This window comes from Dicentrarchus labrax, unplaced genomic scaffold (genome assembly GCF_905237075.1).
Source record: "Dicentrarchus labrax unplaced genomic scaffold, dlabrax2021, whole genome shotgun sequence".
Taxonomy (NCBI): Eukaryota; Metazoa; Chordata; class Actinopteri; family Moronidae; genus Dicentrarchus; species Dicentrarchus labrax.
The window spans coordinates 1789827-1804237 of record NW_026136718.1 but is presented as its reverse complement, the minus strand read 5'-3'; the positions used below and the strand labels follow the sequence as shown (position 1 = coordinate 1804237).

The following is a 14411-nucleotide window of genomic DNA, read 5'->3' as shown; positions in this document are numbered from 1 at the left end:
AAGAAATCTGTATATTAATTTGATTACATACACAATTGGAAAACGTAGAATTTTGGACCGATTTAGGGCAGATTGACTTCACCTTGCAAATGAATCCTTTGATAGAGATTCTGTTGAAACAAACTGATTTGTTAGTTAACACGATCAGACTTCAAATTGATCAGGACACAAAATCACATAAACTGTTGGAGAAACATGCAGATTGCTTATTAACACAATGTTTGCTGATGCTACTTGCTTGCCAGTGTTACCATCCACTGTGGATGATGTCATTCAGTTAATTACATGTTTTTGATCAGATGTTCTTTTTTTTAAACTCTTGTAATCAAAATGTTTCCTTTATTCCTGTTGTGTTGATTTACTATATTTTAAAGTTAATATGAGAGTATAATACAGGGTCCTTATGTTCCCAGGGTTCAGGTTAGGGCTGGGTTTCCCAAACCTTTTCCATGTCAGGGACCCCCACAATAGATTCACATTAGACCACAGACCCCCCAATTTGACATGATTTTGTCTTTTGCTTCACTTTAGGTATGAATATAATAAAGCCTCCATAAACTAGGATCACTTTCAATTACAATCAATAAAAACCTCCAGTCGTATGTCTTCCCTCGCTGTTCCAACTTCCAGAAAATGTCATAAAACTTCAAATCTAATATTCTTCCTTCTGCTGGGGACCCCCTGCAACTCACTCCAGGACCCCTGTTGGTCCCTGGACACCAGTTTGAAAACCACTGGCTTAGAGGACTACAAATACCAAAAGGCATCTGGAAAGCTCTGATTCAGGCCTCCTTCTCAATGTCAGCACACTGACACATGTAGAAGGTCTATAGGGGAAAGTACAAGTAAATGGAGGCAAACTGAACAATAAAATGAAAACAAATCATGAGTAAACCAGAGAAACATTTGTTAAAGACATTAATAGAGTTAAAGAAATGTCAGCCACGATGACTCAAGTGGTTCATTTGGCTTCATCTAGTGACCAATATATCTAAATACATCTATATTCTCAGGGTGAGGGAGGCTTTTGACCGCAGTACAAGGGTTAATGTGTGTTAACAGAATAATGAACTGAGGAACTGAGGACCCTGTGAACATAGATATACTCCCAATAATACTCTGTATATGACATTTGCTTTGCTGTAAGCTTTGGAGCTGTGGGAAATCAAACTCTCTGGTGGATGATGTAATAGTTAATTTGATGTATAACCTGAATATTATCTCCACATGCAACTGATTGTATTCATAAAAAGTATGTTAAGCATGTGTTTCAGTTGTATACAATACTAATCATATTAAATATGCATTTTGTACACGCAGAAATGGTCTTTAAGTTGTTTGTTTTTGGTGGTTACTATACGAGACATTCAGGTGGTTACACAGTTTTATAGTACTGGCAGGAAATGTGACAGAAATACCAGAAGTTTTCATTTGTAGTAAACGAAAGTCAAGGTTAACGTGGCTTTACCTTCGTTTACTAAGAAAGGGAACTTGAAAACTCACTGGAGTGTTGTGGTGGGCCTGCCACTAAAAGTGGGGCATTTAAAGCGAAGCAGCTATTAGACATTACTGACATTGTGGCAGCGATCGCAGCAACGATCTAATATCTACCTACTGAGTGGAGGAAACAGATAAATGATGAGGTGAGTGGCTGCTTCTGCATTTCATATTGTAAGAATAAATAAAGTACCATTATGATTCATTTAATGTTTTATTATTGAGTCCAAAATATTAATATTGAGGATCCTACAAGTCAATGATGATGTTTTCATTCCCTCCTTTCTTACTTTATTCTTGCTTTTTTTAACTTTCCTCTCCTTCAACCATACTTTTTCTTTGGAGCAGCCTTCTTTATTTCCTTGCTCTATATTAAATAACTCCTTCCTTCCCGACTTCCTTCCTGTCTATCCAATACTGCTCACTCCCTTTATATCTTCCTTCCTGCATATTAGATAAATAGTGGTTAACTAGACATAACATACGTCAGAGCATATTGTATGAACCTACTGATGATGTGTTTTAATATTTGTTATTTTCAACCTCCATCAGTTCTGCTCAGAGTCAAACACTAGAGTCCAAACTGAAGGCACAAGAGTGCCACTTCACCTGGGACCTGGACACCAGCAGCTCCAAACCTTTCCGTGTCAGGGACAAGCTGGAGGACATCGGCACCGAGGAGGGAAACAGCTGGCTGGGTCACATTTACAACCTGCGGGGGTACATTCAGTACAAGCTGGGATTCACTCAAGACGCCCAAAGTTTGTTCAACCAGGCTACAGAGGCCCTCCGCCAGATAAGAGGAGCAGAAAAGGGTCCCTGGTTAATGGTGAACTACGGGAACCTGGCTTGGCTGCACCACCACCTGGGAGAACAAGAAGAGAGTCAGGATTACCTGTCAAAGGTCGACGCCCTGATGAATAAATATCCATCTCCATCCCAGGACGAGCTCCATCCAGAGATCTACGCAGAAAAAGCCTGGACCCTGATGAAGTTCAGCACAGACCAAAAGCTGCTGGCTGCAGATTACTTTGAGAGAGCCATCAGGATGCAGCCGGACATGGTGGAGTGGAACACCAGCCGTGTCTTAGCATTAGAGAGTGCTTCTTACAACGAAGGGCCTGAGGCTGACATCTTGCAGAAATTGAGAATTGCCAGAGAACAGGATCCAGAGAACTTGTATCTCGCTGCTAAGTACCTTGAACAACGTGGTAAGAAAGGAGAAAGAATTGAAGATGAAGCACGTGAGTTAGGCAGACAGGTTTTGATAAATCCTGTGAGCAGCTACAGCGGTATGAAAGCATTACTGTGGGTTTACAGAAACTATGTATCTGTAGATGAGGCCATTACTTTGGCAGAGGAGGCTCTGAAACAACATCCAGATGTACGTTATCTGAAGAGCTGTGTTGCACTCTGCTACAAATGGGGTTGTTTCAAGGATATTGACCAAATCGTAATGGACAGAAGCAGAATAGAGAGAGCACTCAGGGTCCATGAGGAGGTGATTTCTCTTTACCCTCAGTCTTCTCTTGTGAAGAAAATAGACCTCGCAAAGATGTACGCAAACTCAAAGTACAGCCAGGCTAAAGCTGAGCAGATATACCAGGAACTGCTAGAACGTGATCTACAACCTGCAGACAAACAGATGCTTTACAACAACTACGCATACCATTTATTCAATCGAGATGATAAAAACAAGGCACTACAATATCACATGAAAGCAGCAGAGATACCACAACAAACCTACTATCGGAAAAGCAGCATCACTTTTCTGAGGGGCACTAAATGCAGAAAGTGGAACCGAATGTGTAGAGAAATAGAGAAGTTTCTGACAAACCTGGAAGAGCCACAATGTTTTTAAAAGCACTGGTTCTAAACCCAGAATGGAGGTGTTGCATTTAGATAAAGAAATCTATACATACTCACTAGCAAAGGGAAGCAAAGGTAAATCAGGTTAGAGGAGGGTGGACTGTTTCATCTGGAGGCGGGAAAACAGGAGTGAACCCAGAGTCGAGACTCTAAGTGGGGGAGCCGTCTGTTCTTAAGATCTATATGTTTTTCTTCAGTATTTAAAGTTTTAGAACGAGATATTTATACTAAAGTGGAATTTGCTTTAGTGAAACATATAACTATGATATTTCATACAATGTTAAATCTGAGCACAATATTAGTGGGGGTGTAATCTTAAAGGGTTTCTTTAATTACATAATTGTAATGTTTTGTTTTGTTTTTTACTATTGTGTTATATGTAATTTGGTATTGTGTATTTGTGGTGAAGCCAAAGACCACAAGTATTAACTTAACGTCAAGTGTGCAAAATGCCTCCAGGGATGTACAGTAATTGAGAAAAAATTACAGTAAAATATTTAAATATAGAGAACTGATATAGTCTGATTGCTGCTTTTAATTATTGTATGTCACTAAAACTTATGAAATAAAGTTAATATTAATAATATAATTATTGCTACTATTATATGAATAAAGTAGACAGTACAAACATCTGCCCTATATTTACAGCACTGACCTCTGCCCTGTATCTAGAGCACTGACATCTGTCCTGTATCCGTCATGACCCTATTTAACTATATTGTGTTATATATATATATATATATATATATAATATATGTATTATTGTCACATAAAGTCATTAGAAACATTGTAAGAAAAATAGTGTCAAATTATTGACCTTCAGATGCAAGAACATATGAAAGTCGGGTTTATTAGTTTGAGTTTTTTTAAAGTTTTGGAATTTGAATCGCTTAATTATCAACCATAGCTGTGGCAGTTGTAGCAGTCGCAGTAGTAAAGGCTGTGATAGTAGCCAGAGTTGAAATTCGAAAATAATCGTTCATTTGATGTATAACCTTTATATTATCTCCACATGCAACTGATTATATTCATAAAAAGTATGTTAAGGATGTGTCTCAGTTGTATACAATACTAATCATATTAAATATGCATTTTGTACACACAGAAATCGTCTTTAAGTTGTTTGTTTAGGTGGTTGCTATACGAGACATTCATGTGGTTACACAGTTTTGCAGTACTGGCAGGAAATGTGACAGAAATACCAGAAGTTTTCATTTGTAGTAAACGAAAGTCAAGGTTGACGTGGCTTTACTTTTGTTTCCTAAAAAGGGAACTTGAAATGCTCAAAACTAACTGGAGTGTTGTGGTGGGCCTGCCACTAAAAGTGGGGCATTTAAAGCGAAGCAGCTATTGGACACCACTGACATTGTGGCAGCGATCGCAGCATCCAGAGCAATAATCAGCCTAACGATTTTATATCTGTGTTGCAAGTGTGCAAAATGCCTCCAGGGATGTACAGTATTTGAGATTTTGATGAGAAAGAAAAGATTACAGTAAAATATTTAAATATAGAGAACTGATAGAGTCTGATTGCTGCTTTTAATTATTGTATGTCACTAAAACTTACAGATTAAGTTAATATTAATAATATAATTATTGTTACTATTATACGAAAGAAGTGGACAGTACAAACATCATATTTACAGCACTGATCTCTGCCCTGTATCTAGAGCACTGACATCTGTCCTGTATCCGTCATGACCCTTTTTAACTTAGTATTACTGTCACATATAGTCATTAGAAACCTTTTAGGAAAAATAGTGTCAAATTATTGACCTTCAGATGCAAGAACATATGAAAGTCGGGTTATTTATTTTGAGTTTTTTAAAGTTTTGGAATTTAAAACGCTAAATTATCGACCATAGCTGTGGCAGTTTTAGCAGTCGCAGTAGTAAAGGCTGTGATACTAGCCAGAATTGGAATTTGAACCACCAACCTTACAGTCATTTCTGCTACAGCAACAATACTGTGCTGAAGTCACCGCTGGACTGGCCATCGGGCATACCGGGCATTTGCCCAGTGGGCCGATGGTGATTTTGGGACAGGCCTTTTTTTTTTTTTTTTTTTTCTAATGGTACTAGTAATAGTAATGGGAAGGGGAGGCAGGAGGAGGAGAGACCCGCGGCCGACAGTTAGTTTATTAGACAATTACATATACACCAAGAAGACAGTGTACAAGCATTGTCACAAGAAAGTTTGTTTTAATTCATAGGCTTCATTGTCTTTCCATCAACACCTGGTGGGCCGGTCTCGGCTCAAAATGCCCGGGACGATTTTTTTGTCCCAGTCCAGCCCTTGCTGAAGTATTCACACTACGAAGCAAAACTGAGGACAACAATCTCTGATTGCTTGCAGCCTTCAGGTGAGTGAATGGACTGGGAAGGAGGAGAGAGTTGGTATAAGGCAAGGTGAGCCACCTAAAAGAATATAATCCTTGTTATGTGCTGGCTGGAAATGAACAGAAACTACGTATCTGTAGATGAGGCCATTGTTTTGGCAGAGGAGGCTCTGGAAAAACATCCAAATGTACATTATCTGAAGAGATGTGTTGCACTCTGCTACAAATGGATTTATTTCAGGAATATTGACCAAGATGTAATGGATAGAAGCAGAATAGAGAGAGCACTCACCTCTTTATCCTCATTCTTCTCTTGTGAAGAAAATAGACCTCGCAAATATATACGCAAAGTCAATGAACACAGCCAGGCTAAAGCTGAGCAGATATACCAAGAACTGCTAGAAAGTGATCTGGAACCAGCAAACAAACAGATGCTTTACAGCAACTACAAAAAGTATTTAAACTTCAATTGACAGGATCAGCACAGGGCATTGCGGTACCACATGATGGCAGCAGAGATACAAACCTACTATTGGGAAAACAGATTTTCTAGCAAACCTGCAAGAGCTGCAGTATTGACTGTGTTATATGGTTGATTGATCTGACTGGTTGAAGTTCACCAATGAAACACTAACTAAGCAGCAGGCAGGTATTAATTACCAAAGAGAAGGCGTTTGCCACATTAAGTGATTGGTCCCATACACTGTACCTACATTTTGAGATGCTTCCCTCAGGAAGGCTCTAGACCGCCATGAGCCCCAAAAATGTCTACAAGAAAACATTGGTCCCCAAGAGTTAAATGATATATATATATATCTATATATAAACATATAGTCAGTCGTACAGGGCCACTCCCTTAACTCACAGCCTAATTTGTACAATTGTTTTATGTTTGAGGAATTTAGCATTTTGTACTTTTTGTAATAGAGCAATTGAACTGTATTTAAATTACATATGATTGTACTCTTTTTACTATTGTCTTATATGTAATTTTGTAGTGTGTTTTTATGGTGAAGCCAAAGACAATAAAGTATTAACTTAACGTCACCTTGCACATCCTTCAAGTGTGCAAATGCCTTCAGGGATACACATACAAATAAAACACAAAATCACATTTAAGGACTTCATAAATTTGCATTTGAATTCAAATGCCCCTGATCTAAACTTCGTTTCCATTTTAAGTTTCAAGTTAAACGTACTCAACAACATCATGTCATTTAAAGTGAAGCAGAAGTTGGACATCACTGAACCCACAGCAGCATCAAGAGTAAAAATCAGCAGAAATAACTAATATTTAGAGAACGACTGAGTGGAGGAAACAGCTGAATGATGAGGTGAGTAACTGCTTCTACATTTATTATTGTAAAAGTAAATAAAGAGTATTATTTATTTATTACTGAGTCAAAGAGCCCAAAATATCAACATTAAAGATCATAAAAGTAAATGACCATGTTTTCATTCCCTCCTTTCTTTCTTTATTCTTACTTTTCTCCTTTCTGTTTCTTCAGTCAGACCGATGGGCATTTAAACTAAATGTATTATCAGAATCAGAATCAGAATTTGTTTATTGCCAAGTAGGTTTTTATGCCTACGAGGAATGTGACCTGGTGCAGTTGGTGCATAAAAATATATACATATACAAATACAAATATACAAATATACAATTATTCAAATTCAAATCACACAGAAATCACACAGAAAAATAAAGTACTTTCAAAAAATAAATAGATAAAGATAAGAAGAGAAAGAGAAAGCTGTGCAGAAGAACGTGGGTGCATTAATGTAATGCATACTTTATATACAGGGTGGGTATAAGAGTCAATGACAGTGGGTAATCCGGGCCTTGTTAAGGAGGCCAGCTGCCGCCGGGAAGAAACAGTTTTTATGGCGAGATGTTTTAGTCCTGATGGACCGCAGCCTCCTGCCAGAGGGAAGTATCTCAGAGCTGATGTTCAGCTCCCCAGAAAGCGGAAGGACTCCACAGAGTCAACTGGGGAGTCACACAGGATGATGGGGGCGGGTGGGGCTGGGTTCTTCCTAAAGTCTACAACCATCTCCACTGTTTTCAGAGCGTTTAGCTCCAGGTTGTTCTGGCTGCACCAGGTCACCAGATGGTCAATCTCCCATCTGTAGGCGGACTCATCTCCACCAGAGATGAGCCCAATGAGGGAGGTGTCATCCGCGAACTTCAGGAGCCTGACGGACTGGTGACTGGAAGTGCAGCTGTTAGTATACAGGGAGAAGAGCTGAGGAGAAAGAACACAGCCCTGAGGGGATCCAGTGCTGATGGTCTGGGAGTCAGAGACATTTTTCCCCAGCTTCACGTGCTGTTTCCTGTCGGACAGAGTCTGTGATCCACCTGCATTATCTCTCTACTTTTACTTTACAATTATTATTGATTGATTATTTTCAGAACATTTCATCCCACACTGCCAGGAATATAATCCTGGAAGAGAAATGCTAAATCCATGTATTTTGTTTTAGTTTAATTTTGATTTTATGAATTAGACTCAGAGCATAATGCATTAACCTGATGATGTGTTTAAATGTTTGGGTGTGAATGCTGGAAGTTTTTCTTTTTTGGCACTCTTTTCCTTCCTTATTTTTAAACATAGGCAATTCATTCAATCATCTAATATTTCAGCTCAATCGGGACATTATCGAATCCATTCAGATTTTTGATAACATTTATACTTCATGAAATATTACAGGTTTTCCCCACTCAAACAAATGAACAGAACTCTTTCAGCCAGAAACTTCATTCAAACTTTCAAATGTTTCACATCTTTCATACATTTTAGATTTTATTTAACTTTTAAATCCTGTTAAAGGTTTTCAAACTATTCAACTTTAAAGCTTAGATACAATGGAAGTCAATTAGAAAACCTTTTAAACCCACTCGTCTTCCACCTCTTCCCATAAAAACTCCATTCAAACCTTGCGTTAATTTAACTTTCAAACTTGTTATACAATCGCAGTTCAAATTTCATGCAATTTTCTGACCTTCTGAGATTGTTTTATTTCTGTTCATGTTTCTGAATGTTCAGACCTGCAGAGGAGCTGTGCAGTCACCTAAAACTCCCACAATTTTCACTCCACATAAATCATTTTATATCAAAACATAGGAAGATTTGTGCTGGTTGCTGATATGTACTGAAGCAAAGAGACATAAGGTTGCACTCAAAGTTTTTATTTTTTATTTTAAATTGTAGCAATTAAAAAATAAATATGACCTCATGTTGTGTGTTTACGCACCGTCTGTCCGTCATTATTTATATTTATCGTTTCTTTTTCTACTTTCAAGTGGGAAGACGACAAAATAACCATCATTGTGTGACGAGTCGTACTGTGAATTTTAACAACTAGAATAATAAAGCGTATTACACTCAGTGTGCAAAGTTTTTGTGCATAACGATTTTTATTGGATGACGGATTTAAATAAAGACTTAAGAGACAAAGGGCCCCTTTCTTTCCGATCTGAAACGCAAGTATCAAACGCAAAACGCAAGTAGCTTTGTGGGCGGATCTCGGCCGCTGCTGCTATTATGCCGGCGGGATAAATGACTCTTGCCCCCGGTGGCTAGGTGTGATTTGGGCGTAACGTGCAACAAACCAATCAGAGCGTCATCTCACATTCCCTTTAAAAGCAGGCGCGCTTGTTCCATGGCGGATTGCTATTATAACGGCGGATTGGCCAGGCGCACGCCAGGAGCGGTTCACAGCCGAGGAGACCGACGTTCTCGTCAGGGCCGTAAAATACAGAGAAGTGACATTATTGACATGAAATAAATGTAACACAGCCATACAATAAATCAAAACAATGTAACGCAGCTTCGCAGGAAGAAGACCCTGGCCTCGGGAGCAGTCCGCACGGACCGAGCAGTGCGCAAGGGCCAGCTGAGGAGGGAGCAGCGCAAACACCAAGGTGCAGAGGATCCAGACCCACTACACGCCGGAGGACCTCCCGTTCCTGCAGCAAACCGGGTTTGACATGCTGGAGCGGGAGCTGTCCGGGATGCGGCAAAGTATTAATGCCCGTCCTGACCGGGTGGTGATGTTGCTGCTGCCTCTCAGGCGCATCTCCTCAAGTCTGCGCCCTTAAAACAGCATCTGAACAAGCGCCACTGACTTTAGACTAGGTTTTTCCTGGTCTGTGGCGGAATTGTTTTCTGAAACACCAAAATAGCACCAGGGAACGTTTGCGCTGGAACACGCCTCCTCTTTTCGCTGAACCGCCCCCCGGAGCGCAAATTCATTCTCTAATTTAAGGACGTGCGTCAGTGGAGGGAAAATTCCAATGTGCGTTGAGTGCAAAATAGGAATTATACAAGCGCCAGTGTACAAAGTCAATTGCGCTGAGTGCAAGATAGAGCCCTTAGTGTGCAAACGCATTTACACTTTATGCTCCATGAGCCTCCAAGTCACAGGAGCACCAACCAGCTGCCGCACTGACTGCTAGATTACCTGAGAGATTAACTGCTTCTGTGCTCTAATTTTAGACACAACACATTCAAATGTCACAAACTATGTTCAGCAGGGTCTCCTGTTTCTTACGATATCAACATTTGGGAGATAGGAGTTAATATCGTTGAGGTAGAAGCAGTATGAAAAGTGTGTCGTCAGCATGGCAACCTTAAAATGGAGTTGGAAACACATAACTGATTAAAATGAGCTAATAAGTGCAGTTTTACACACACACACACACACACACACACACACACACACACACACACACACACACACACACACACACACATATTTTATGACATTTTCACTTTTTTGAGCATTTTTCAACTCTTGAACTCAAATTCAAAACGTAGAATTTTAAAAAGCTTAAACACAATATGAGATTTATTCAACTTTTCACTTTCATAGTAATTAGACTGTCTCCCAACTAGAATACACCTTCATCTGCTTCCTCATAAATTAAACCCAGCAACTCAGTTTATCACCCAGCCATTAGTAGAGCAATGCAGCTTACATTATATTTTGCATCCTTCAACTCATACTCAATCAAAGATTCATTAAGTCATAAACATTATTATATTTATTCAACTTTTCATTCCCATTTACTTCCACTCTTTTCTGTTTTTCCAACTAAAATACTCCTTTGGTTGCTTCTTTATACAAATTAAAGCCAGCAATTCAGATTAGTGTCAGCTTTTCAACAAACCTTAAAATATTCCACATTTTTCATACTTTATATGTTTTATTCAACATTTTAAGCCAAAAATGCAGTTTGAACCTGACTGCGCCTTGTGGTTTGTTACACAGAACCATTTGGGAAGTTGTCGGAAACTGTTTGGAAAAGGGCAGAGACTTTCCTCTGTCTATCATTAGCAAACATTCAACTTCCAATCAGATCAATGAACCATATAATGTCAAACTCTTACTGAAGTCTTTTCCATCAAGAAAAGCCTTCAGTGTCGTTCTTCATTGTTCTTTCAATGAAGAAATTCAGTTCTGATATAACTGATTCGAGCAGAATCTTTCATTTTGAGCAAACAATCTAGCACACATCTAGCGTTAAACCAGGCCTGTAGCTCACGACATAGCTGCGAGTATCTTCACACAAGACGCAAGACGTATGTACAGTTTGATCGGTTTACCTGGTGTGAATGAATGCCTCAACGGTTACACAAACAAACACAAAATCTGCAAAAGAAACTTGCAGATTGTTTATTGACACAATGTTTGCTAATGCTACTTCCTACCTTGCTGGAGTTAACATCTATTGTTTATATATTTAAATGTCATAAATAATCCTGATTAATTAACATGGGTTTTGGTCAGATGTTCTTTTCTTAACTCTCATGTAACCATAGCATTTACTATATTCCTGACGTGTTTGTTTTCTTAAGTATCATATTTTAAGTTTATATAAGAACATAATACTCTCTATGGAAGTTGTTTTGTTGTGATCTTTGAAAAATTTAAATCTGATTGTTGATGTAAAAGTTAATTTGATGTATAACCTGAATATTATCACAAGACAGAACTGATTGTATTTATATAAATTATGTTACGTTGTGTCTGAGTTGTACAATACTAATAAAATTAAATAGACATCATGTACACTGAGGAATCTTCTTCATGTTTTCATCCTTTTGGTGGGTACAAGCTAAATTCTGCCCCTAAAAATGGGGATTATCAGCAGGATTACAATTTTAAAATACATCACTTTTTCAGAATCAGAATCAGGTTTATTGCCATGTAAGTTTTTACACATACATGGTAATTGTCTTGTCTCTGTGCATTGGTACATAAAAAAAATCACAAAAAAGTACTTTTTAAAGATAAATAAAGGTAAAGATAAAGATAGAAAGATCTAAAGCTGTACAAGAATGATATTTACAATGTGCAAGATAAAAAAAAACAACAAACGGGAGTGCATTAATATAATGCATGTATACAGGGTAGGTTTAAGAGTCAGTGTCAGTGGGGGTTCTGGGCCTTGTTAATGAGAACTGCTGCAGACGGAAAGAAACTGTTCTTGTGGCATGAGGTTTTGGTCCTGATGGACTGCAGCCTCCTGCCAGAGGGAAGTATCTCAGAGCTGATGTTCAGCTCCCCAGAAAGCGGAAGGACTCCACAGAGTCAACTGGGGAGTCACACAGGATGATGGCGGCGGGTGGGGCTGGGTTCTTCCTAAAGTCTACAACCATCTCCACTGTTTTCAGAGCGTTTAGCTCCAGGTTGTTCTGGCTGCACCAGGTCACCAGATGGTCAATCTCCCATCTGTAGGCGGACTCATCTCCACCAGAGATGAGCCCAATGAGGGAGGTGTCATCCGCGAACTTCAGGAGCCTGACGGACTGGTGACTGGAGGTGCAGCTGTAAGTATACAGGGAGAAGAGCTGAGGAGAAAGAACACAGCCCTGAGGGGATCCGGTGCTGATGGTCTGGGAGTCAGAGACATTTTTCCCCAGCTTCACGTGCTGTTTCCTGTCGGACAGAAAGTCTGTGATCCACCTGCATTATCTCTCTACCTTTACTTTACAATTATTATTGATTGATTATTTTCAGAACATTTCTTCCCACACTGCCAGGAATATAATCCTGGAAGAGAAATGCTAAATCCATGTATTTTGTTTTAGTTTAATTTTGATTTTATGAATTAGACTCAGAGCATAATGCATTAACCTGATGATGTGTTTAAATGTTTGGGTGTGCATGCTGGAAGTTTTTCTTTTTCTTCCTTATTTTTAAACATAGGCAATTCATTCAATCATCTAACTGTTCAGCTCAATCGGGACATTATCGAATCCATTCAGATTTTTGATAACATTTATACTTCATGAAATATTACAGGTTTTCCCCACTCAAACAAATGAACAGAACTCTTTCAGCCCGAAACTTCATTCAACTTTCAAATGTTTCACATCTTTCATACATTTTAGATTTTATTTAACTTTTAAATCCTGTTAAAGGTTTTCAAACTATTCAACTTTAAAGCTTAGATACAATGGAAGTCAATTAGAAAACCCTTTAAACCCTCGTCTTCAACCTCTTCCCATAAAAACTCCATTCAAACCTTATGTTAATTTAACTTTCAAACTTGTTATACAAATTTCATGCAATTTTCTGACCTTCTGAGATTGTTTTATTTCTGTTCATGTTTCTGAATGTTCAGACCTGCAGAGAAGCTGTGCGGTCAGCTAAAACTCCCACAATTTTCACTCCACATAAATCATTTTATATCAAAACATATGAAGATTTGTGCTGGTTGCTGATATGTATGGAAGCAAATAGACATAAGGCTGTTGCACTCAAAGTTTTTATTTTTTCATTTTAAATTGTTGCAATTAAAAAATAAATATGACCTCAAGTTGTGTGTTTACAAACCAACTTTTGTCCATCATTATTTAATATATTTTCTTTTTCTACTTTCAAGTGAGAAGACGACAAAATAACCATCATTGCGTGACGAGTCGTACTGTGAATTTTAACAACTAGAATAATAAAGCGTATTACACTCAGTGTGCAAAGTTTTTGTGCATAACGATTTTTATTGGATGACGGATTTAAATAAAGACTTAAGAGACAAAGGGCCCTATCTTGCCGATCTGAAGCGCAAGTATCAAACTCAAAACGCAAGTAGCTTTGTGCAACAAACCAATCAGAGCGTCATCTCACATTCCCTTTAAAAGCAGGCGCGCTTGTTCCATGGCGGATTGCTATTATAACGGCGGATTGGCCAGGCGCACGCCAGGAGCGGTTCACAGCCGAGGAGACCGACGTTCTCGTCAGAGCCGTAAAATACAGAGTAGTGACATTATTGACATGAAATAAATGTAACACAGCCATACAATAAATCAAAACAATGTAACGCAGCTTCGCAGGAAGAAGACCCTGGCCTCGGGAGCAGTGCGCACGGGCCGAGCAGTGCGCAAAGGCCAGCTGAGGAGGGAGCGGCGCAAACACCAAGGAGCAGAGGATCCAGACCCGCTACACGCCGGAGGACCTCCCGTTCCTGCAGCAAACCGGGTTTGACATGCTGGAGCGGGAGCTGTCCGGTATGCAGCAAAGTATTAATGCCCGTCTTGACCGGGTGGTGATGTTGCTGCTGCCTCTCAGGCGCATCTCCTCAAGTCTGCGCCCTTAAAACAGCATCTGAATAAGCGCCACTGACTTTAGACTAGGTTTTTCCTGGTCTGTGGTGGAATTGTTTTCTGAAACAGCAAAATAGCACCAGGGAACGTTTGCG

At 39.2% G+C, this 14411-nt stretch overlaps 3 protein-coding genes and 1 long non-coding RNA gene across 7 annotated transcripts in view; 3 read left to right on the top strand and 1 right to left on the bottom strand.

Moving 5' to 3' along the window:
• Window positions 1–14411, top strand: part of LOC127349821 (interferon-induced protein with tetratricopeptide repeats 5-like) — a 48629-nt gene that overhangs the window by 1498 nt on the left and 32720 nt on the right. The gene's annotated exons all lie outside the window — the stretch shown is intronic.
• LOC127349833 (uncharacterized) overlaps window positions 1–14411 on the bottom strand; it is an 84674-nt gene that overhangs the window by 38986 nt on the left and 31277 nt on the right. The window lies entirely within an intron of this gene.
• Window positions 1–14411, top strand: part of LOC127349818 (interferon-induced protein with tetratricopeptide repeats 5-like) — a 43737-nt gene that overhangs the window by 11383 nt on the left and 17943 nt on the right. Inside the window, exon 3 of one of the 4 annotated variants that reach the window (XM_051375766.1) lies at window positions 2363–2695. The exons of 2 other annotated variants lie outside the window; for them this stretch is intronic. In XM_051375766.1, coding sequence (XP_051231726.1) covers window positions 2363–2695 — 333 coding nt within the window. Of the gene's footprint in view, window positions 1–2362; window positions 2759–14411 lie in introns of all 4 variants that reach the window. One more of the 4 variants, XM_051375769.1, reaches the window with a different exon arrangement.
• Window positions 1–14411, top strand: part of LOC127349816 (interferon-induced protein with tetratricopeptide repeats 2-like) — a 68053-nt gene that overhangs the window by 43716 nt on the left and 9926 nt on the right. The gene's annotated exons all lie outside the window — the stretch shown is intronic.